The following is a 22,517-nucleotide window of genomic DNA, read 5'->3' as shown; positions in this document are numbered from 1 at the left end:
GGTTGGAAGATGGCTCTGTACGTGCAGCGTTTCCTGCTGGCCTCGCTTCTTCTGGGAGCTAACGGTACGATTTCAGTCTTTACATTCTTCACTTTGTGCTGCTGCTGAGTTGTGAACACTTAATGTGTGTGATTTAGATTTGTCAGAAATCTTTGTAGGAGTTAAGTCACCTCAAACTGGACCATTTGTTGAAGAAAACCTCTGAAACTCTGAAGTCAAACTGATATATCACTGAGAAGTTGACAAATAAATCAGATTTCCTCAGTGATCATCCAGCTTCTTCTTCTTCTGTGGAAAACTTCATTGATTCTCTGTGTCTTGTGTTGTGTTTATTCACCTATTTTTATGTGGTTAAATTGACAGATTAATGCACAGATTGTCTTTGCTATATAGTGACTACTGTGTCTTAACAGTCTGTTTTTTCTCCTCTTTGCTTTCTGTCCATCTGCCTGAACAGTGTTCATCAGCATTCACGCTCAAGAGGTGAGAAGAAACCTCAGACAAATGTCAGAGAGGGTTTCCAGTAAATGCAGTTCAGAGTTTTTCTTCGTTTAAAGCACTCTGTCTCCAGTTGACATTGGTCAATGTCAAATGATTTTGACACATTTGAAGCTTCAGTCTCTTTACTGCAGCGTTGTCTTTTCAAGCATCCATGAAATTCTTTTTTTATTATTAGATGGTGTTTTTCATATTTTTGGTATTTGTGGTGACACTCCTTTGGATTGCATCCATTAAATGTTGTTTGTGTGTGTTTGTACGAGGCGGGAGTGTCCGAGGCGTGGACCAGCAGGTCTTGCAAATGTGATTGTGAAGGAGGAGAATCCCCGACTGAGTTTTCCACCATTGGGACCAGCGCCATGGTGCGAGGAGTGGACTGCATGCCAGGTAACAACCATCATATATAGTCCTCTCCCTGAAAGGAAAATACTGTTTTTTTGTGCCAGAAACTTGTCATGTTAGTGGAAAAAATGCATGTTTTTCTATTTTTTATTTAGTGCATTAAAGTGTCGAACTGATATTTTGTCCATTCACATGCACTTTACGGCACACTGAGCACAGGTTTCCATGACCTACTAACTAAGTGACGTGTATTGTTGATTAGATGATGAAATTGAATCATTAAACTATTAATACTGTAGTATGTCAGTGTAAGATTCAGATAATGAACTTGCAAAGATGTGAGCTGACTGAGGGAGTGGAGGTGGACAAGAATCAAGAATGGTTTGTTTGACTATTCCACCTGCTGGAAATCCAATATACAACGTAGTATATGTGCAAATCCTGATTATTTCTTATCATCAATTAATTTGACAGATGTTTTCTCTATTCATGGATTAATCATATTTTATAAAATCCAAATAAATCTACTATACCCCTGGGCAAATGGCAAGCCGAATGTATTTATATGGGACAATTCAAAGTGCTATACAAATAAATACAGAATACAACGAGAAACAATTGATAAATAATTCAAAAGCAAGCGAGCGATTAAAGAAAGCAGGCAAAAGCACGGAATATGTAGTAAAAACAAAATAAACATTCAAATGCATAATAAAACAGAAAAAAGCAGTTGTAAAAAAGTGGGTCTTCAGCGTCTATTTGAAATAAAGCAGGCAGCACTCACTCAAGTCAAAGCTCTTCAGTAAATCACAGTCACATTTCAGAGGCTGCATCCACCAAATTAGGGACATTTGAAAAATCATTTAAATAAATAATTAACGAATAATTAATAAATAAATAAATCTATGTGCAGATGGATGGAGAGTGTTAATGTGTGTGTGTGTGATAGAGACTAGAATCTCTATAGGTTCACGTACATGCATGAGTGCATTAGACTCCAGATTTAACGCCACAGGGTCGACATGCTCCACTGGACATCCTCAGAGAAGATGATGCAGATGGAGCCATGAAGAGAAACAAGAGAGCCACACAGTCTTCTAAATTACTGATTTTTTTAGATTGGAAAGAGCAGCCTACAAAATAATCCATTAGTGGCTGGTATGGATCATATCACAGCATATTCATCAGCAGATGGAAATATCCATTCTTCCGGATCCCTTTAAGGACTTTTCACTGGGGTTTAACTCTCCACCAAATCCCTGTGAAATCTGTAAACCTGTTTCTGAGCGAAACAAACAAACAAACAAACAAACAAACAAACAAACAAACAAACAAACACACACACAAGAAGACAGATGGCATCCTCATTGGGCCTGAGACATAAAGATCAGACTGGAATCATGTCAGGCTTGAAGAGAGGAGAGAGGCGAGGTGGTGTACAGTGGAAGGGTTTCCCTCAGTGAATCAGTGTCAACTGAGCCACAAATCACCTGGCAACGGGTGACGGAGAGGAGAAAGAAGTTCAGCAGATATTAATTATCTCTGAACATGATGCTCAGATTATGGGTCTCGAATAGACTGTGCCGATAGCACAATCACAGAAACTAGTATTTACCTCGACATTGACCCGTTGATGGTAAATGATGAGCGAGACAGACTTTCCTGCGCGGCCTGAGACTTCATTCCACCTCTATCGTTTTTCTTTTTACCCCCAGTAATTCAGCCATCTGAATATGTTTTATTCTCCTCTTGAAATACATTAGGGAGGACTATAGAGTCATTACTGTTATGTAAACACTTATCTCCTGACTCACACAGGCGCTGCTGCTGCTGCTGTATGCGTTGTAATACTGGGATTAGACAGGATGTGACCCTGTGCCAGATAGGCTTAAACCAGTAGTAAACAAAAGCAGTTTTTCTGCTCATCGGATCCACAGCTGATGTCATCTTTGAAACTTTAAGTGAGGGAAACTCATCTCTCCCATTCATGTATTAAAAATGTGCATTAACTGAAGTCAACAAAAACACTTAACTCCTGTGTGTTTTTGGTGGAAGTGAGAGGGCAGATTGACAGATCAAAACATGGGAGCAACACGGAGCTAAAGCTGTGGAGAGTAGAACATGGCCATCTGTCCACCTGCCGCCCTAATGGACATGGCTGATCTCTGACTGTGGAGAATTAAACTGCAGGCTTTTAGGACAGGATATGGGTCACACTGGGTCTGCTAACGGCGGGGGCTCTGGGGCGTGAGGACGGAGAGAGAGAGAGAGAGGAGAGGATGGAGAGATGGAGAATTAAGCGTCTACAAAGGCTTATAGTGATGATCATTTGCACATTTCAGTGTTTCACCGCTTAGCCTTGGCAGACATGTTTGTGTTCTCGTCTGTCAGGGTGGCGACCTTGAAATCCACGTAGCCAGGGGGGTCTCTCAAACATAATTATTATTATTATTATTATTATTATTATTATTATTATTATTAACTGGAATAACAAAATAAATTTAAATGAACCCTCTACTGTACACACTGTGGTTATGCATTAAAAAAGAAAACTTCATCTGTTGTTTGAAATGTATTCTTATACTGTATGATGTAGATTATTCAACAGATTATATTATATTATTTCAGGAGGAAGAGAGTGGGGGTACATTAGTATTTTTCTGCCTTTCAAACCTGATTCTGGGGGTGAAGTCTTTGTATTTGTATGACCCTAAATTTCCCTGCGTCCATGTAAATTTCAGTGGATATGTTCCTAAAAAACTTTAACCGAGACTTTCTTTTTATATCACATTGCAAGTCCTTCATTGAGCACAATGCTGTGCTATAGTGCTTTGATGACTAACTGCACAACCTTTCCCCTATAGAACAAAGGAAAGAAAACTTTATTTTATGTACATATGATCCCCGCCCCCCCAAAAAAACATATCAAATGTGTGTCTTTTAGAAGTTCATACACATGTACACATATTTTCATCGTCAAGTTGTCTCTATTTAAACATAGCTTCCACTTAGACCTGCACCTCATTGTAATAGGAATAAAATATGAATATAAATATGTATAAAAAAACATTTCAAAACACTTCCTATCTTCGTTCCTACCCTCACCTATGGTCATGAAAGCTGGGTCATGACCGAAAGAACGAGGTCGCGGGTACAAGCAGCCGAAATGGGTTTTCTCAGGAGGGCGGCTGGAGTATCCCTTAGAGATAGGGTGAGAAGTTCAGCCATCCTTGAGGAACTCGGAGTAGAGCCGCTGCTCCTTAGCGTTGAAAGGAGCCAGTTGAGGTGGTTCGGGCATCTAGTAAGGATGCCCCCTGGGCGCCTCCCTAGGGAGGTGTTCCAGGCACGTCCAGCTGGGAGGAGGCCTCTGGGAAGACCCAGGACTAGGTGGAGAGATTATATCTCCACACTGGCCTTTGAACGCCTCAGGATCCCCCAGTTAGAGCTGGTTAATGTGGCCCGGGAAAGGGAAGTTTGGGGTCCCCTGCTAAAGCTGCTGCCCCCGCGACCCGACCCCGGATAAGCGGATGAAGATGAGATGATAAGATAAAAAAACATTGGTGGGCAATATATTCTGTTTCCTGAGAGCAACAGTATGTACTACAGAGTTGAAGTATAATTCTGGCGCAAAATCGTCCCATGGTCTTTTTCGGCACTTACATTAATCAAATACACCATCGAGAGTTTTTCTTTTTGTGAAACAACTATTAACGGAGAAAAATCCTGGAGAGTCGCTAACAGCCAGACGTGGCTATCACTGACACTAACAGCTCGGGCAGTACGGTGAACGTATTAAAATGTCTTTTTTAACCACCAATACTGCTCAAAATAACACCAAACCTCTGCAGCAGCATGATAAGAGTCCCTACACATAAAACGAAGCACCAACAACGTAGTTGGAGAACCCGGAGTTTATTAAAAGAGTGTTTTGAAAGACTTACCAACTGGCCCCTGTACCAGCTCCTCTCATAGTAAAGTCCATTCAAGTCGGTTACCAAAGTCCAAAACCATTGGTGCTTTGTTTTCTGATCCTCCTGCAGAGTGTCCATACCACAAGCCACTGGGCTTCGAGGCCGGATCAGTGAGTCCAGACCAGATCACCTGCTCCAACCAGGACCAGTACACCGGCTGGTTCTCCTCGTGGCTCCCGAGCAAGGCCCGGCTCAACACTCAGGGCTTTGGGTAAGTACAAACAGGACTTTTCTGTCCTCAAAAAATGAACAAATAAATGCATAATTATGTAGCTGAATGTATTTTAATCTCTAGCAGTGAATGCCTATTTTGCCAAATGCTATGTTTGTTTGAATTTTAACCTACAAAATGTTTTTACCAGAGATGGTCGACTGTTCTAACCCTATAAATATGTCTGGGCACTTGCCATCTGTGAGGAACAGTGTGAGAAAACATTCAGTCGAAGAGGGAGATGTAATCCATCTCTCATTATGTAAGATGCATTTGGTGAGAATGACACGCCAATATGCTTTTACTTAAAAACACTGAGCTAAAAATAAGACAGGAAATGCAAGAATAGACACTAAATGAAACTGCTGACTGTGAGGAGCAGCTCAGGGATGAATACTCTGATCTGTTTCTGTTGTTTTAGTTCCTCCAGTATTATGTAACCACATAACATCGGCCTGGATATTTCCTGGAAACTATTTTCACAACCAAAACAACAGGTCGTTTTTTTTTAGATATTTTAGCGTGGCACCAGGAAAAGCACAGGAGTAAATAATAAAATGAATGTCTGAATTTGATTTAGTTGCTTAGTTTTAGATTCCTAGTTGTGCATCAAGAAAATATAGGCAGGTTAAACTAAACCGTGTGTGTGTTGTAAATATGCTGTGTTTCTCCTCAGGTGTGCCTGGCTGTCTAAGTTCCAGGACAGCAGTCAGTGGGTGCAGATCGACCTGAAGGAGGTGTTGGTGGTGTCAGGGATCCTCACTCAGGGCCGCTGTGACGCTGAGGAGTGGATCACCAAGTACAGCGTTCAGTACCGTACCGACGAGACCCTCAACTGGATCTATTACAAAGACCAGACTGGAAACAACAGGGTTAGTTGAACCCAGAGTGTGTGTGACTCAAACAAAACATGAAGCTTGATGGTTCATCTTATTTTGACATAATGGGGATGGGGATGTCATAATTAATTACAAAAATACACATTTCAAACACATGTATATTGTATACTGGTATTCTAACATGTTTTTAGTTTGTTAGTTAGTAAGCTAGATTTTGAATATATGCTACTGGTCAATGTCTTTTATTTTTAATGTTTTACCCACAATACTCTCTTGTACAGATGTTTATTGACAACAAATAAGCCATCAACTATTTTATAAACGATAGTAGTTTAAGTCATTTATCATGCAAAATCATTTGCTGGTTCCAATAAACTGCTTTCCTTTACTTCACATCATCATAAATCAAATCTGCTTTTGGTTTTAGCCTGTTGTTCTGCCAAAAGAAACAATAAAAATGTTACCTTGACCTTGGAATTTTTCACTATTTTATGGCAAACTAAGATTTAACAACTAATTGTAAATCAGTCCCACATTACAATTTATTATTCATATGATAAGAAGTAAAGTGTGTAAATGTAAACAGTGGTGGAGTCATTTTTTATTAGTATTAATGTCAGTCTTTCCTGACCTTTTGCTCCTCTCTGTCTCCCTCAGGTGTTTTACGGAAACTCTGACCGCTCATCGTCGGTGCAGAACCTCCTGCGGCCGCCCATCGTGGCGCGCTACATCCGCATCCTCCCCCTCGGATGGCATACACGCATCGCTCTGCGCCTGGAGCTGCTGCTCTGCATGAACAAATGCACCTGAACCTTTCCTCCCTGCTGTCCCCGAGGCCTTGTCCCAAAACTTCATACCTAAACCGTAGAGTCTGTTATTACCACATCCACAGATTCGGGCCCCATCCAGCTACATGTACAAAACCACGAGTTGAAGACGAAAACATTCTGTTTTTAAAATATTAACAAAACAGTTTGACTGTGTGTGATTTAATTGAAATGTTTGATATGCTCAATGAGCTTTCATTCACTCCACTCTCCATTGTTTGTTTAACCAGTCTCACACTGGGGGCTTTAATTTGGTGAGTTCTCAATAGATTGTTCCTTTTGCAATGAAATGGCATAAATTCAAAGCCATAATTAGGCATGGAGAGGGAAAGGCAGCGTTGCTATGGAGGTCGTATCCAACGGTCTGAGACACGCTCTTCCAAATCATTTGTGCCCTGTGAAATTCGGTCTGTTCCTCCTGATATTTAACAGTAAACAGGGACCTCTCAGTCAGTCTCTGCTTATTTCCCTTAAAAAGATAAAGCTGGTGATGTTTCTAACTAACAACAAATCCCATAAAAAGACCAAAACAAATAACTGAGCCAACCAATAAGTATAATTTGTTTGATCAAAGGCAGTCTATTATTTTTATTATCCCAAAAAACTATTAAAAACACACCAGTCAGCCATAGTGTTGCATATGTGTGACATGTTCCTGCATATGTGTGACTGAAGTTTATTTTGAGTCAGTAACACAAAGACGATCCCGCTGCTTTAAAGCCACGATGGTTCAGTCTCAACAGAAACCAGGTGTCAACCAATGCAAGTGCTTAAAACTACAACGTGCAGCTGTTTTAGGAAATCACTCTTTAAAAGTATATAGTTGTGAGCCCCTTTATAAAACAAACAAACTAATAAAAAAAATGAACAAATGTTCTTCAGACAGGAGTGAGAAAATGACTAAAATGTGATGATTTTGGTCTTTTAGTGGGATTTGTTAATAATACGATAAATTGTGGAATAATTGTAGACTTTCTTGTTTAAACTTCTCTTTTTTGTTTGTAACCTTTTTTTTTTTTTTTTTTTTACCTCAGACACATTTCTACAGATGTCACTCCTCAGTGTTGTACACAGATTGAGAAATGGGAAATTCACTAATGTTCAGATGTGGTTTTGTATTGTGCTTAACTCCTGATAATTATTATCTTTCTGTAACATTTCAATTCAGTTTTCCATGGTGCTTTGGGGATATTGTTATTATTGTATCTTTAATCTATTCCCTTGATTAAATCAATACTTGTATCATGTCTGTTGTCGTGTCGTCGTGTCTGTTTGTGCTACGAAAACAAACGTGCGAGCCGTTCAAAAATGTACAGTTGGCTTTTATTATGAGACCCTATCATTTTTAAAGTAGAATGGTCAGTATAGATACACTCTATTATTTCTATTTACACCCTGTAAGAAGTGGGAAACAGCTTAATGAAAAAGAAAAAATAAGAACGGATGTTTTAGGAAACACATTCATATTTGTGAACAAAAAAAATCTTCTCATCTCAGTTGTCATTGTACGTGACTTGCTGGGGGTTGAAGCCTCCTTTTCCATCTGAAGTGTTGCGTCAGTAAGCTAATATAAGGCTTCGGGTCACTGGCAAGGCAAGCTTTGTCATCACTCTGTCCCATCAAGGATAAAGACAAACCCACGTCAGCACTCACTTACAATCATTAGCAATCAGGGTTTTCATTAATACACAGTTTCACCTGCCCTGGGTCATGTTCAAGGACAAATTGGAAATAAAAAATGTATTGCAGAGCGATGTTTTGATATCATATGTGGACACTTCTCTTTGCTTTAATCACAGAAATACTTCTCCGTGCTATATTTGGCTCCAATTTAACTAACCGCTGATTTAGTGGGTACAATCTGCATCCCCAGTCCCTCTCTGAATCTTATTGCTTTCAATCAGCCGCGTAGTCAATTGGGTTCAGTTGATTTTTTTTTTCTTGTGTATTTTCATCCTTCCGACAGATGAGAAACGAAACGTGATATTCTCCAAATCTACTCTTTTTAGTCCACAGATGTCTTGAATTTGGCACAAATGCATCCGTCCTTCTTTCCTTTGCTCCCTCCTTCTGTGATAAAAAAAGCTGCTTCACTTTAAGCTTTTAAAACCACAGAGAAAGAGGAGAGAAGGAAGGATAAACAGAAGACTTGAAAGAAAATGATGCTGTATATTTTGCCCAGGCCACTAATAGTGTTTTGTTTTATATATATATATATTATTATTATTTTTTTCATCTACTGGTCATGAGACAACAAGTAAATGCTTTTATGAATAACCTAGTTAAGTAAAATCGTCCCTGATCATGACTATTGATTATAAAATAAAAGTTGTAATGCGAATACAGTAGGAAAACCAAATTCAGATTTACAAAAGGCATTTACAATAACAAGAGTTTTTAAAGGACCGGTATGTAGGATTTAAGGATTTCTTGTTATAGAAGTAGACTATAATATCAATAACTGTGTTTTCATCAGTGTTAAATCACCTGAAACTATAAATCATTAAGTTCTCATGAGCAGAATGAGTCCGTGATATCTACACAGGAAGCCGGGACTATTCAGCGCAGCCCGCTAAATGTTGCACCGAGTTTCTACAGTAGCCCAGAACAGACAAACGCCACACACTGGCTCTAGAGAGGGCCTTTCCTGTTGTTACATTACCCGAAGGCCACTTGCAGGTTACTCGCTCGGAAAGGGAGGGGTGAGCGGAGGGGAACTGCAATCTGCAACGCCACTAAATCCTACATACTGCTCCTTTAAAATGCACACAGAAAAATGTAAACACGCATTAAAGGATAAGTCTGGTGTTATTCCGTGTGTTTCTTATTGTCAACAAATCACAACAATGTGTTTGCAGAAAACTACACAGGGGGGCTCACAGTTTCAGGTACAAGTGAGGCTCTAAAATACGAAGTATACGGAAGTCCAGTTGGAGTAAGAGATGACTGCTTTTAAAAAAGGGCATTAGATACAAAAACACTGCACAGTGGTTTGTAATAGTCTGATGCAGGATTTTTTCAACATGTGAAAATAATCACTGCAGTGATTATTTTACCTATCGGGTGTGCAACAGATACAACGTTCATGTGAAAGGCTACAAGTAATCTAAATTAAGTAATCTACCAGCAAGGTGCAAAGTTGTTAAACCGTTTTGCCAAACAATCATGCGACTCCAAGACCAATTATTTCTAATGAAGATGTAAATCTTTTAAACATGAGTCACAAATTTATAGTTTACTATTTTGGAAAGTCTAAATAATTTCCTAAAACAGCTGGGCATTGAAGTTTTGAGCAAACGTTACTGAAACAGGAGTAAAGCATGCATTTGTTGGGAACTATTTTCAGCTGCGTATTTATACACACAGTGATATTTTACAGCAACAGCATGGTGTATGTGGAATTGATTCAAAATAAACTCCAGAGCTGATGTTCATTGTGATGGAGGATCATGTCATCCAGTGCAACAGAGCTCACTGACGTGTTTTTGACAATAATTATGGCACAGATAAGATATATCCAGTTTTGAATGGACTACACTTGTTCTCATCTCATCTCATCTCATCTTCATCGGGGGCAGCAGCTTTAGCAGGGGACCCCAAACTTCCCTTTCTCGGGCCACATTAACCAGCTCTAACTGGGGGATCCCGAGGCGTTCCCAGGCCAGTGTGGAGATATAATCTCTCCACCTAGTCCTTGGTCTTCCCCGAGGCCTCCTTTCATTCATTGTTGGTTTTGGCCTTTTTATGGGATTTGTTGACATTAAGAAAATGTGAAATTCCACCAGACTTCACCTCTCGGATCGTAAAGGTTGTAGGTGATGTACGCCTTTATGCAGAATGCCTTTCTACTATCCTGCACGCTTAGAACTAACTTTTCATCACCAATGGTCGCTAAAGTCTGGATGTCGGTTACTTGCTGTTAAGGCTGTAGACGAAACCAACGTGGCAGCACAGAGCTGGAAAGCTGCTGTCTCTGATAAAACTGAACTGAACTGAGGGACTGAAAATGGTCCCACTAAGAGTGGGACATTAAATGAGCTAACAGTTACTGTATGTAAAGCACAGAGCCTAACAGTCTCACTCTGGCTGTTCTGCTACCAAACCCTGTTCACAAACATCCTGACTCGTCAAAAACTGATGTCATGAGGTTGATTTCTTGCCCCACTTTAGGCGACAAGTATTCATCAATATTTCTTTACATTTTGATGAAACCAACAGAAAAAAAGGTAAAAATAACAAGTGGAAATCTGTTAATAACATATCAAATTGAACAAAAAAGAAGGACATTCACCATTATTAAATATTCCTTTTGACATATTGTTTTATCAACACATAAATATCTATGCATTTCTTTGTGTCGAAACTAAAGCTCTTGCAATTACACATTTAATTCTACATTACCTTATAATATTCCCATATAGCCTACATACTGTGTCATTTATAGCTTATATCCTTGAATTTAAAACAAATAAATATTTAATAAATAATGTTGATATAAATCTTTTTTTTTTTTCTTATCAAATATTGAAAAACATTTGAGTTTATTGGCCACCGGTGTGGCAGCTGTCTGATGTGTTGCTTTGCTGTAGTGTCCTGTGAGCAGAAGATGGCAGCAAAGAGGCCTCGTGGGCAGCGTCTCCTTGACAGGAAAGATCTGCTTATTCTGACGTTCTGACCTTGTTAAGAAGAGAGAGAATAACACACAACTGATACAGTACTGGCATACCGGGAGACAGTGGGCCCTGTAATGTCTTTGACTCCCTAAACAACACTGTGACTTGTGTTTGCGTTCGGCCTTTTGACGTTTAATCTTTGAAGATTTCAGAGGCATGAGCATCAACAAATAACTACGTTTCTGAACGAGGACTCGATCCAGTGAAAATGGCTTTCATGTAAACTTTTACTACAGTACCGTGATGCCTGTGTCTGGCAGATGCGTCCATGGTGGAGATGTATTGGAGGCGGAGTGGTTTGTGGGGAAAGGTTTTACAGCGCGGTCTCCTTCAGGTCGTTGAGGTTTGGCATCCTGGTGCGGGAGGCTCGGGTAAAAGTGGGTCCGTTCTGCCCCGGTTTGATGCCCAGCTGTTCGGGGGTGTACTGAGCGCCCTCTGCCCTCTGTAAAGCAGACACGTGCCAGCTGGACTCGATCTGTCCGGGGAGGGGATAGCTGGGCTTGCGGCTCTTAGCCTGGGAGGAGCTGCTCACCCCGGAGTGGCCCCTGCTCTCGGCGTGACCTCGACCCTCGGAGTAGCCGGCTTTGGAGGAGGGCTGAGGGGGGTTGGGGAGCGGGGCTTGGAAGCGCAGGTCTGGAGGAGGAGGAGGAGGCTGTCCTTGATTTGAGGATGATGGGGAGAGGTGAAGGAGCCTGCGGAGTGACTTAAGTGGTTGACTCTGTCAGGAGAGAAAAGGACACAGTTGATGAATTATCATAAAGGATAAGGCTTCTATATTATTCTTATCATACCATGAAAAGACCAAACCCAACAGCATGTTTGCCCGTCTCTCAATCCTCTTACTTCCCACCCTGTCCGTGTCCTCTCCTACTGAAGATGTAAAACTTAAAGGTAGATGTAGGAATAATAAATGTTGCAGGAATTGTGTGAATAATGAACATGTGAGTTGACGAGGACGTTACTCTTGTGAATTCTGGTTAGTGACTACAAGGAGCTGCAACAGGTTTAACATCCCAGCCTCCTTTTTTATTATTATTCATCTTATTATATTTCATTGTACTCTTTTGATTAATGTCGGATGAAAGAAGGAACTGGAATTGGATATTTAGAGTTATGCCAAAAAGATATTCATCTGTACTCGAACAAAAGCAATCCAGTTCAGACTTGTATATAGAGTGCAAATAATAATAATAATAATTATAATAATATTGCAGGCATTCTTTCAAACCCTCACTTTGTTTTCTGTGTCTCAAATGTAAAACTAAAATAGGTGCCTTAGCCCTTAACTAAAGAAGCATTGCTCTGAATTATTGGGTCTCTGTAAATGGAGAAATATGTGTTAGACCTGATCTATATGGAAAGTGTCTTGAGATAACTTTTGCTATGATTTGACACTACAACTTAAATTTAAATAAATTTAAATACTACGTGAAAGAAAGATGAAATGTACCCAATGTCACGGATGTATCCATGATAGTCCCAAAGTGCCCGTACAGAGACATAAAAACAGGCATCAGTGTGCTCTGCACCCTCATATGTTGCAGAAGGACTTGAAACTCATTAAATGCTTTTGAATCCAAAATGAAAGATGTATATGAATATATAATTATTATTATTGTGTTGTCTCTTCTTTTAAAGGTCGGTGTAAAGTTATATCCAGGTGGTAACTTTGGAATATCTTACAAATGTTTACCTGTCACATTGACTAAATTTAGCAACCGTCTGTATACGTTTGTTGATCTGAGCTGTTTTTGTTTGTTTGTTTGTTACTTTTGCTCATATGTTCCTTTTATCAACTGTTTTAAAATAAGAAAACTCAATTTATTGTAAAAAAAATAATAATCATGTAGCCAAAAAGCATGTAAACTTATAGTATATATACAGAATATAGTTTTAATTTAATGATTAAATATTTTCAGATCAGAGAACGCCTCTGTATTCTGATTACAACAACATTGCAACATGATTTACACATAATTCATGTATTCATATGTATTCCAACGTCAGCTGTAACCAGCTCCAGCCGCCCGAGACGTCGACTGGGATAAATGGATCTAGATAATAGGTTAGTATGTATTTCATGACACTTTTGGGGGTGTTTTGGTAAAAAAAACACAACTTTATGATAAGGTCATTTTGATAATATAGACTCTTCAAGTACAAACTCAAGTCTCCAGTGCGCAGGCTACATACCTGAGAGTGTGAGTCCACTGGTTTGTCTTGTGGCCAGTCATTCACTCTTTCTCTCTCCCTGCCTCTTTCCCTCTCTCTCTCCCTCTCTCTCTCTCTTTCTCTCTCCCGTTCTCTCTCCCTCTCTCGGTCTCTGTCTCTGTCTCGGCTCTGTTCCCGCTCCCGGTCTCTGTCTCGTGATCGCTCCCGGTTTTTCCGTCGGCTGCTGTGGTGAGAGGACGACTTGGAGCTCCTCTGCAGGGACAGGTGCTCTTGTCCGTTACCCGGAACCTGACGATTCAGAATCGAAAATACAGGGACATCGTTACCGGCTTTCCAGAAATACTGACTTCACGTGTTTTCATCACACTTCTCACTCAAATCACATCTCAAATCTCGACGAGGTTCTTCATGCACCCCTCTGGCAGCACCAGACAAAACACAGGGAGGTGGTGATGGTGATCAGTGAAAATGCACTGTCCTCCAAAAGAGTGTGTTTTCACAGACTATAATATACTCTACAGTTGGGCTGCAATGATTATTTTCATTATCAATCTGCAGCTTTATTATTCTTAATTGAATTTGTATTATTAATGTATTTGTTATGTCCTTAATGGCTTATCTCATAATTTTCCATAAGTCAAGGAAAGGACTTTAAATTTAGTTAATTAGTTCAAAAATAAAAGAGATTAATAATAATATAAAACTACAAAAAACTGTAAATTGTCATTATAATATTTGGCATTTCTCTTATGATTGACCCTAAACAATTCATCGATGATCATTTAATTACATGAGAGGTGGAACTTTAAAAAGATTTTATTTGCTTTGGACAGAAACAGGCTAGCAGTTTCCCCCAGGTTCCAGTCTTTGTGCTAAGCTAAGCTAACCAGCTGCTGTCCATAGCTTCATATGTAGCAGATATACGTAGGTATACATGTAGCATGAGAGCGGCATCGACCTTCTCATCTAATTCTAAGCAGGAAAGCGAATAAGAGCGTTTCCCAAAAGGTCGAACTATCCCTTCCTACAGCACAGTTCGGAGCTGAATGTGTGAAGTATGAGTTTGGATACATGTACGGGTTCATGTGCTTAGAAATGTGTCAAAGATGTTGATGGCCCTCGTATGATACGATGATGTTTTTATCTGAAAAGGATGAGCGTTAACGTGCAGAAGTGTTGACCTCAAAACAAACAGCACGTCTCACAATGCGACATGAATACAAGGTGACTGCATTTGACACACATTATAGCGAAGACATAATGGATGCACAGACACCGAGTAGTATTAGACTCAAAACATATTTGAAATCCTTTCAATTTGGAATATTTTTCAATCAATCAATCAATCAATCAGGAAGCGCTTGAGAAGATTTCAAACCACTTCATTCTTGTGAGTGCAGAGTGAGATAACATGCAGCCGTAGTGTTGAGGTTAGATTACTGGTGAGGCAGGGTAGGGCGCGGGAGGCTGGTGTTGTACCATAGGCGAGGCGACTACAGGTAGGACTTTGACAGCTGAGTTGTGCTTTAAGCTATTCTTAGAGCTAAAGAGGGGGAAAAGGCTTTTCTTGATGCTGGGGTTCCTCCCGTCCTCCATGTCCGTCTGTGGAGCAGAAGACGCACAGCCACAACTCTCAACACCAAGCACTGACAGCAAAACAGAAAAACAACTGCAGCACCTGATCCTCACCCGTCTAAAGAAATACCAATTAACAACAGATATCAATAACAGCGTGAATATTTCTATGAAGATAAACAGGGAAGAAATCAGAGGAGGGTGGAATTTCTGGCCAGCATTAAAAGATAATTCTGTTTTATATTTCTGGATTTCTGTCTGTTATAATTACATTGTGTTATCCAAAGTTTTTGACATTGACTTCAATAAGGGTCCAGTGGGACAAGAAAATCAGTGGTAAGATAGTCATACAGGTTATCCGAACCACTTTGTTTGGAGGTAAAACCAAATTGTTGGTAATAATCAAATGTTTTTTTCTTCTTTCTTAAAAAAACGAGTGGAAATGCTAAAAAGCCCTTCAATGTTTCTTACGTCTCCTGCTCAATCTATGTAGTTTTTATTGTTATACCTTTATTTGTATCACTTCCTTTGTGCTGATAACCTAAAATAATTAAAAAAAACACTCGGCTGAGATCGAAAAGTGTATTGATAAAAAGAAAATGGTAGCTCAATCCTGAGGTCTGCCTAACGTGTCATTAAACATTACACAAAAAATGGTAGCAGCTGAAAACATCCCATCTGTGGACCCATCAGGAGACTGCATCCTTCCTCAGATTAGTAGATAAAAATGAATGCATTTTTTCCTTAATGTTTTCCATTGTTTGCTATTTGACTGGCATTCTTTTAATCACGTAATTTCTTTGCACTCTCTTCTTCTGCAGACGTGTGATGGTATGCACCACTGTTTATCTCAAACTCCTAATACTAGCTTCACTGTAGTGACTACAAACCTGCATTCATGTTTTTTTTTGCCAGTTTTTCTGAAGCTTTTGTGAAAATGTGAACTCCATTTGGATGAAAACTCTACTTATGAAGGTGCACAACTTTATTCAGTACAGCAGGTCACTGATGAGCTGGGAAGCATGTCTGTAAACTGTGATAAATGTTTACAGTCTGGGTAATAATTTTATACATCATGTTTGTTGTCTCTTATGGATAAAGCTGCATTCACACTGACGGGTGGTAACTCCCCGCCTCCAGTCATTTCAATGAGGGAAGCCGGCAGGGGGGAAGTGGTTTTGACCACGGCGGCAGGGATATGAACGTGCACAGATTTTGCTGGAGCTGCTTTTAAAAACGCTTTACATTGCGGTTGACAGCGGTGTGAAAAGTTTGACTGACTGTGCCGTTTTTTTTTACAATCTGATCGTCTGACTGCTCTTTCTGGGCTCATCTTTCTTCACTTAAGAGATGTTGCCGTGTTTCCAGATTTTAGCAGTTAACTTGAGTTTAGTGTTATTATTACCAACAGGAATCATGGTAGCAAGGTGTTGTAATAAACCAGAATTATCCTTTAACTATGTTGGTGGTTAATATCACTATGGATGGGAATTGAGAACCAAAAACAAATCAGAATCAGAACCAGAATCGCACGCCTCTGAGCTTATTAATTCCTTTTATCGATGTTGGCATGTTTTTCTGACAGTTTATTGCGAAACAATTACATCAAACTAATGAGTCTACGCTTCCAAAACTTGCAACATGAAGGAGCCATGGCGGCGAGGAAGAAGCAGTCAAATGTTGGTGTTATATTAACATTAGTGAAACGCAGTCAGGCTTAGCAGATTTGTTTCTTTGAAAAATCCTCTGAAATTCTAAATAAAAAAGAAATATTCAGTAATTTCATCTGCATCGTGTTCAGACTCAGAGATAATTAAATAGATGCGTTCACGTTAAAAACCTGTGTAGGCTGACTTTTTTACCACACAGAAAATTGATCAGGAGTCAATAACGTAATGAATAAAGAATCGGACAGATAAGCAGAATCAACGCATTTGTATCAATAAAATATGAACAACTCCCACCCTAAATATCAGTGTTCATGCACATAGTAAGTTTGTTTTCACAGTGTTTAAATGTGCACGTGAAACACTGAGGCCAGAAGATAACGATGCTGCAGATCATTTTCAAATGAAAAGCATATTGATCATCATTTACACACTGAAAGAAACTTTATAAACATGGGAAACAACACATTGAACCAAAGGAACTATTTATAAAGTATGCTGGATGAAACGATTTAAATGATCTTACTATTTGTGTCTTCTTCTTTTTCTTTTTAATGGCTCTGAAGAAGCCTTGTTTTTCCTTCTCTTTGGCGGGCTCTGGAGGATTCATAACCATTGCTTCTGCCGCGGTCCTGCGTAGAAACATTGTTTGTACTGTATGACTCATGTTTGCAATTACAGGCTCAGGATTAAACGGTGACTTCTTCTCAGTTGTGTCTCATATGCTATGGCACAACCTGTACAGATAATGTAATTAATGGAATATTTATAAACACTGTGAAAAGACACTGGTCCTAAAATAACAGCAGTAATTATTCGCTCTTGAAACAGAAAATGAAAAAAAAAACAGAAAACATTGAGTTTAAAAAAAAAGAATATATAAACACATGTTTCTCGATCACTTGCTAGATGTGTACTCTTAGACTCTCATCAGACAGAGCGCAGCAAAACAACGGCTGAGGACGGGTGATTCGGTGGTTGCCTAGTAGCAGCTAGCAACACTCTGTCGGATCAGGGTTGTCCTCAACAAAAAAGACTGTGTAGTGCGCTTCGCATTTGCAACACGCTCCGTCTGATCAGGGCCTTAGAGGTCATTTTAACAGTAAATAGAGTAATTATTGCTTCTTTTTAACCATCAACACGAGAAAATACATTTCTCAATGAAATGAATGTCGCATAATTTGACATGCAGTCAATTAGAGACTGTGATGGTGAACGTGATGGATCTTAACTAGTGTTGTGACAGACAAATAAATGCAAGTTAGTATTTTAGAAACAGTCGTTTTTCTCCATGTCTACCTCTGAGGTCAAAGCACATAGTATTGTAGAGGAGGTAAAGAAAAGCATCTGTGCTGGAAAGACCTGTGCATGTGGACACTTCAAACTTCCGTTTCCTTGACACAAGCTTGAATGTACACATCTGCTGTATTTTAGCGCTGCCTGAAGTCACAGTCAAGAAAAAAGCCATGTTGAAAAATAAATAATTCTCACCAGTCAAAAGCGGTCTGGCGTTTGGAGTGGTTGACCATGGCAACAGGGTCTACAGGTACAACGGGCACGACCGGCCCTCGACCCTGCCCGACGCCGTCATGGAAAGAAGAGGAGTTGTCTGGTCTGGGGGAGGGGACTGAGGAGACACGAGGAGGAGAGAAAGTTATTAAAAGTAGTGAGGACAGTCTGCCTTGGGTGTTATTAATCTGTGATGCTTCATGTATTCTCCGAATTCCTCAGCAATGTTGGATTTTGCACAATACAAAATGGCAAGTGTAGAAGGAAAAACCTGATATTTTCAGTTGTCAATAATCCCAACTTGTGTGTGAAAAAGAACCCTTAATACTTTTAAGTATGTTTCTCCTTTAACCCTTTCCTTTGGGTCCTCTTTATTGGTTTGTTTTTTTTCTGCCTCGATGGTTTATACATGTCTGATTTCTTCCCCAGGGTCAAAAATAAACATGAAGAAGCAGTTTTTAGGCACCATATTTATCAGCCGGGACAGTGACGCTGGTATTGTTTGCGCAAGACAAATTTCCCCACGGGGACAATAAAGTTTAACTTGAACTTGTGAGTCTGTAAATGTGATCCTGGATATGATGTGATGGTAGAAGGACGCAGAAGTGGTTTTGAGTATTTTGCGCTCAGTCTGTCCGCCTGCGGACAGGTTTTGTCAACACAATAGCGTCACAACGGCATGATACAGTCATGAAAAGTTACAGGTGTGCAGTTGACATCAAAATGCAGGCTGTTAACCTATGTATCCTATGATAAGTATGTATTTGTGTAATCCACATATTAAAATGAGATGCCATAGTATAAAACCACTGATCTCCTGGTTAACGAAACGTAACCGTCGGGATCCACTTCCGGTCATGTATTTCGTAAGATATCATGAAATTTGTGTGCATTACTTTTTGTATGATACGAACTTGTTGATGATAATGTATTGCAAAATGATGGCTGAGTTTGAAGACGGGTGTGGTCCAAGCAAGGGTGCTAGAAGTACACGAACGCACGCACGCACGCACGCACGCACGCACGCACGCACGCACGCATGCACACACACACACACACGCACATATACACACACACACACACACACACACACACACACACACACACACACACACACACACACACACACACACACACACACACACACACACACAGAGGGTGTGATGTCTCTACTGTATTTCATTCTTTCAAAATTCTATTTGTGTGTCTTCTATGTAGGCTTTTATTTCTTTTACAATTTCTCTAACTGTCTAATTATTTCTAATTGTAGTGTTGAATTGCCTTGTTGTTGAAAGTTGCTTTAGAAATAATTTTGCTTTGCCTAAATAATTCTCTTTCCTGATGCCACAGTACACACAGTGCGGTGGCTCCTGTTCCTTACCTCGGTAGAAGCTGCCTACTCTCCGAGGCATGGACTCAGTGAAGATCATCCGGTTCTCCTTGGAGGAACCTCCATCCTCACCATGAGGGTCGTGATACATGGGGACCTAATAAACACACGCATCATGCAGACACACAAGTACACACATGGAGACAGGGCCAGACAATGTCCTCAGTATCTTCATATTTGTGATCGATAATCTCATTTCATCTGTTTTCATTTCTTATCGTTAGCTATGACATTCTCTGGTGCTCACATCACGGGACAATCTTTTCAGTGAGGTTACATTTATACCAGCGACAACGTGCGGTGAAGCTGTTGACCTGAGTAGAAACAGAAAAAGCTATGGAAACCAGCGGTCAGGGGTCAGGGGGTCGGACCTCGTTTTTAGACCGCTGTGTATGAAAAGCAGCAGTGTTGTCCCTCGTAGAGTCTTTGATGGGGGCACAAGGGTGGCTCATGTCTTTAGGGGACTGCTCACTCTGTTGAGAAGACGGACAGGTGCAGGTCAAAGCAGACAGGAAAAGCAGCATGAAGCAGTGACAATGATAATGTGAGACAGTGACAGTCCCTGCACACATGCATCACCTCCTCGTGAAATACGCACACATTTTCAATACGTACGTTAAAGAAAAGATTCCTTGGCTATCGTTTGAATATTTGCTACAACCACCAAGATCTGCAGATGTGAGTTTTAGTTGCAAGTGGAGACCTTCTGTGATGGTTTAGCACCAAAATGTTTTCCAAAACTTCCTAAAAAACTCATCAACATCTTGAGGCTGCATTGCATTATGGCCCCTGGAGGCTACTGTGCTGTGTACTGGAGAAATTGAGTTAAAATGTCAGGTTATAGTGAAAATAAGTCGAAATTAGCCACACTGTCAATCTGTATATTTACTGCCTGTGTCCATCTCTTATGATTTGGATATTGTTAATTGATTAGTTGTATTTATATAGTTTTCCTTTTTAATAATGTGGAGCTAGAGCTTCACTAATGTCCTCTTGGAATTGTGTTACTGTAGTGTTGATATTTTTGTGTATTTATGTGTTGTGACCAGTCTGACTTTTGATCGTAAATTGATCTATTTAAGAAAAAATAATAATACATTATCAAACAAAGAAACCTAATAGTTACTCGTATTCGTACATGCAGTTAAAACTTATTTTATCTACAAGTGCTTTCAAGACGTCAGATTCTTCTTGACACTAACAACAATCATACTGAAAGTACAGATGCTGCTGTTGCCATGGATGCCAGGATTTTAGAAATACTGAGGTCATAAGTGCAAATACCCCACGAGTCCTTTTTCTTTTTTTTCAATGTATCTATTTTTTGCCTAAAACATTTTTTAAAAAAAGGAAAATTTAGTCTGCAAACCATCACAAGTTAGTTGTATGGTAAGGATGTCCTCTTCCCTTTTCTTAGCTGACAGTGTCGGCTGTACTCCGGCCTTCCTCAGAGCTGCTGTTTTCTTCCGGGTATGATGTATTTTATGAAAACAGCTGACCGGGCCGGGGAACTTCAAAATAAAGTTCCCCGACTCGGTTGTGTCCGTTCCTCGCTTGGGAGAAAAGTACAGCGGAAATTGTCAGCTAAGAAAAGGTAAGAGGACATCCTTACCATACAACTAACTTGTCTGACTAACTTTAACTTTCAAAATGTTTTGTATTTTGGTGTGATATAACTTATTTATTAAAAAGACCCTGCACTCTGTGTAACTCTATCCTGAGCGGCAAATCAAGCTTCTTTTTTTTGGCTTTGGTAGAAAATGTACTGTTTACATGTGGCATTTTATCTCTGGGAATAAGAAAAATGTGCTCTTTGTACAGTATATTTGAATGTAAGGTTCCTTTTATTAGCACCACACTCACAGGACTGTCTGCCACTAACCCTCGTCATGTCATCGGTGCAGTCCTCCCTCGATGAGCTCACTGAGTGTCCGGTGAGGGTGGTCCGGTGCTGCAGTTGGGGGGAGAGGAGCTGCAGACTACTGGCACGTGTCGGTATCGCCTGCCCCGGTGGAGGCAAACCCACCATCCCGCCCTCGATCGCGTGTGGTCGGTGGCGCTCCCTTCTCACGTACATGGAGTGGCGTTGCGGCCGTTGTTGAGAGGAGAAGGGGGAGGTGTAGCCCAAACCGTAATGATAAGACTCATGTGGGGAAGGCAGAGTGTGAGTGGAGGGCATCCCTGCTCCTCCCGGGTCTAGTAGCTCCGGAGCACCGGCCTCCTCTGGAGAGGAGCGAAAAGATCATTAGGGTGACGATTATTTTCATTATTGATTATTTTATATAATATATATATATATATATCAACCTTTTCATCTATAAACTGTGTGAAAAATGTGAAAAATGCCCATGGCCAGTGGGACATCTTGAAAATATCTGCTTTTACTAAAAAATCTTAGGTATTTAATTCTTGTCAAATACGTTTTTTTTGTTTCTTTCTTTCTTTCTGGTCACTGATGGTTCAAGCTAGGGTAAAGCGTGGCTCTCTTCACTGACACTTCGCACCAAGCCATTCAATCACAGGAGCAGGAGACAAATATCACAAAGACCAACCGTTACAGGTTTTTCAACTGATCAGCTGAGCTGCTTGGAGGAGGTAAGGGGCGGTCAACAATCAGCCAGTTGATCAGTAAAAAAAAGCCCAAAACAAACTAGCGTGCTAACCGTCAATGACTCAAAATGATCACATAGAACGTACTCTCTCCCTATATGTTTCATGTATCATAGCAACCAGAAACAACCAGTCTCAGCTGAAAAAAAGTTGGACTTTTTCAGAGGAGCGCCTGCCGTTTTCAGCTGAAATAAAAAAGTTTTTTGTGGACACATGGCCTTACACTGCTGCTG

At 40.1% G+C, this 22,517-nt stretch overlaps 2 protein-coding genes across 2 annotated transcripts in view; one reads left to right on the top strand and one right to left on the bottom strand.

Moving 5' to 3' along the window:
* rs1a (retinoschisin 1a) lies at positions 1 to 6,671 on the top strand (the record flags this gene model as incomplete). Its single annotated transcript, XM_083921008.1, has 6 exons — positions 1 to 64; positions 458 to 483; positions 762 to 885; positions 4,881 to 5,022; positions 5,699 to 5,894; positions 6,519 to 6,671. Exons 1-6 carry the CDS (start codon positions 10 to 12, stop codon positions 6,669 to 6,671), a joined length of 696 nt encoding a protein of 231 aa, XP_083777134.1. The 5' UTR covers positions 1 to 9.
* Positions 6,672 to 11,674: 5,003 nt separating this feature from the next.
* The window catches only part of cdkl5 (cyclin dependent kinase like 5), a gene marked incomplete at its 3' end in the record, with an annotated part of 36,485 nt that continues 25,642 nt past the window's right edge, over positions 11,675 to 22,517 (bottom strand). The window contains exons 13-20 of the mRNA XM_083912023.1: positions 21,557 to 21,897; positions 20,046 to 20,147; positions 19,666 to 19,771; positions 18,267 to 18,402; positions 17,302 to 17,407; positions 14,974 to 15,135; positions 13,555 to 13,821; positions 11,675 to 12,079 (exon numbers count right to left, since the gene is read on the bottom strand). Coding sequence (XP_083768149.1) covers positions 11,675 to 12,079; positions 13,555 to 13,821; positions 14,974 to 15,135; positions 17,302 to 17,407; positions 18,267 to 18,402; positions 19,666 to 19,771; positions 20,046 to 20,147; positions 21,557 to 21,897 — 1,625 coding nt within the window. The remainder of the gene's footprint in view (positions 12,080 to 13,554; positions 13,822 to 14,973; positions 15,136 to 17,301; positions 17,408 to 18,266; positions 18,403 to 19,665; positions 19,772 to 20,045; positions 20,148 to 21,556; positions 21,898 to 22,517) is intronic.

Source organism: Echiichthys vipera (assembly GCF_963691815.1).
Source record: "Echiichthys vipera genome assembly, chromosome: 1".
NCBI classification, from domain to species: Eukaryota; Metazoa; Chordata; class Actinopteri; order Perciformes; family Trachinidae; genus Echiichthys; species Echiichthys vipera.
This window is presented reverse-complemented; position numbering and strand designations above follow the sequence as displayed.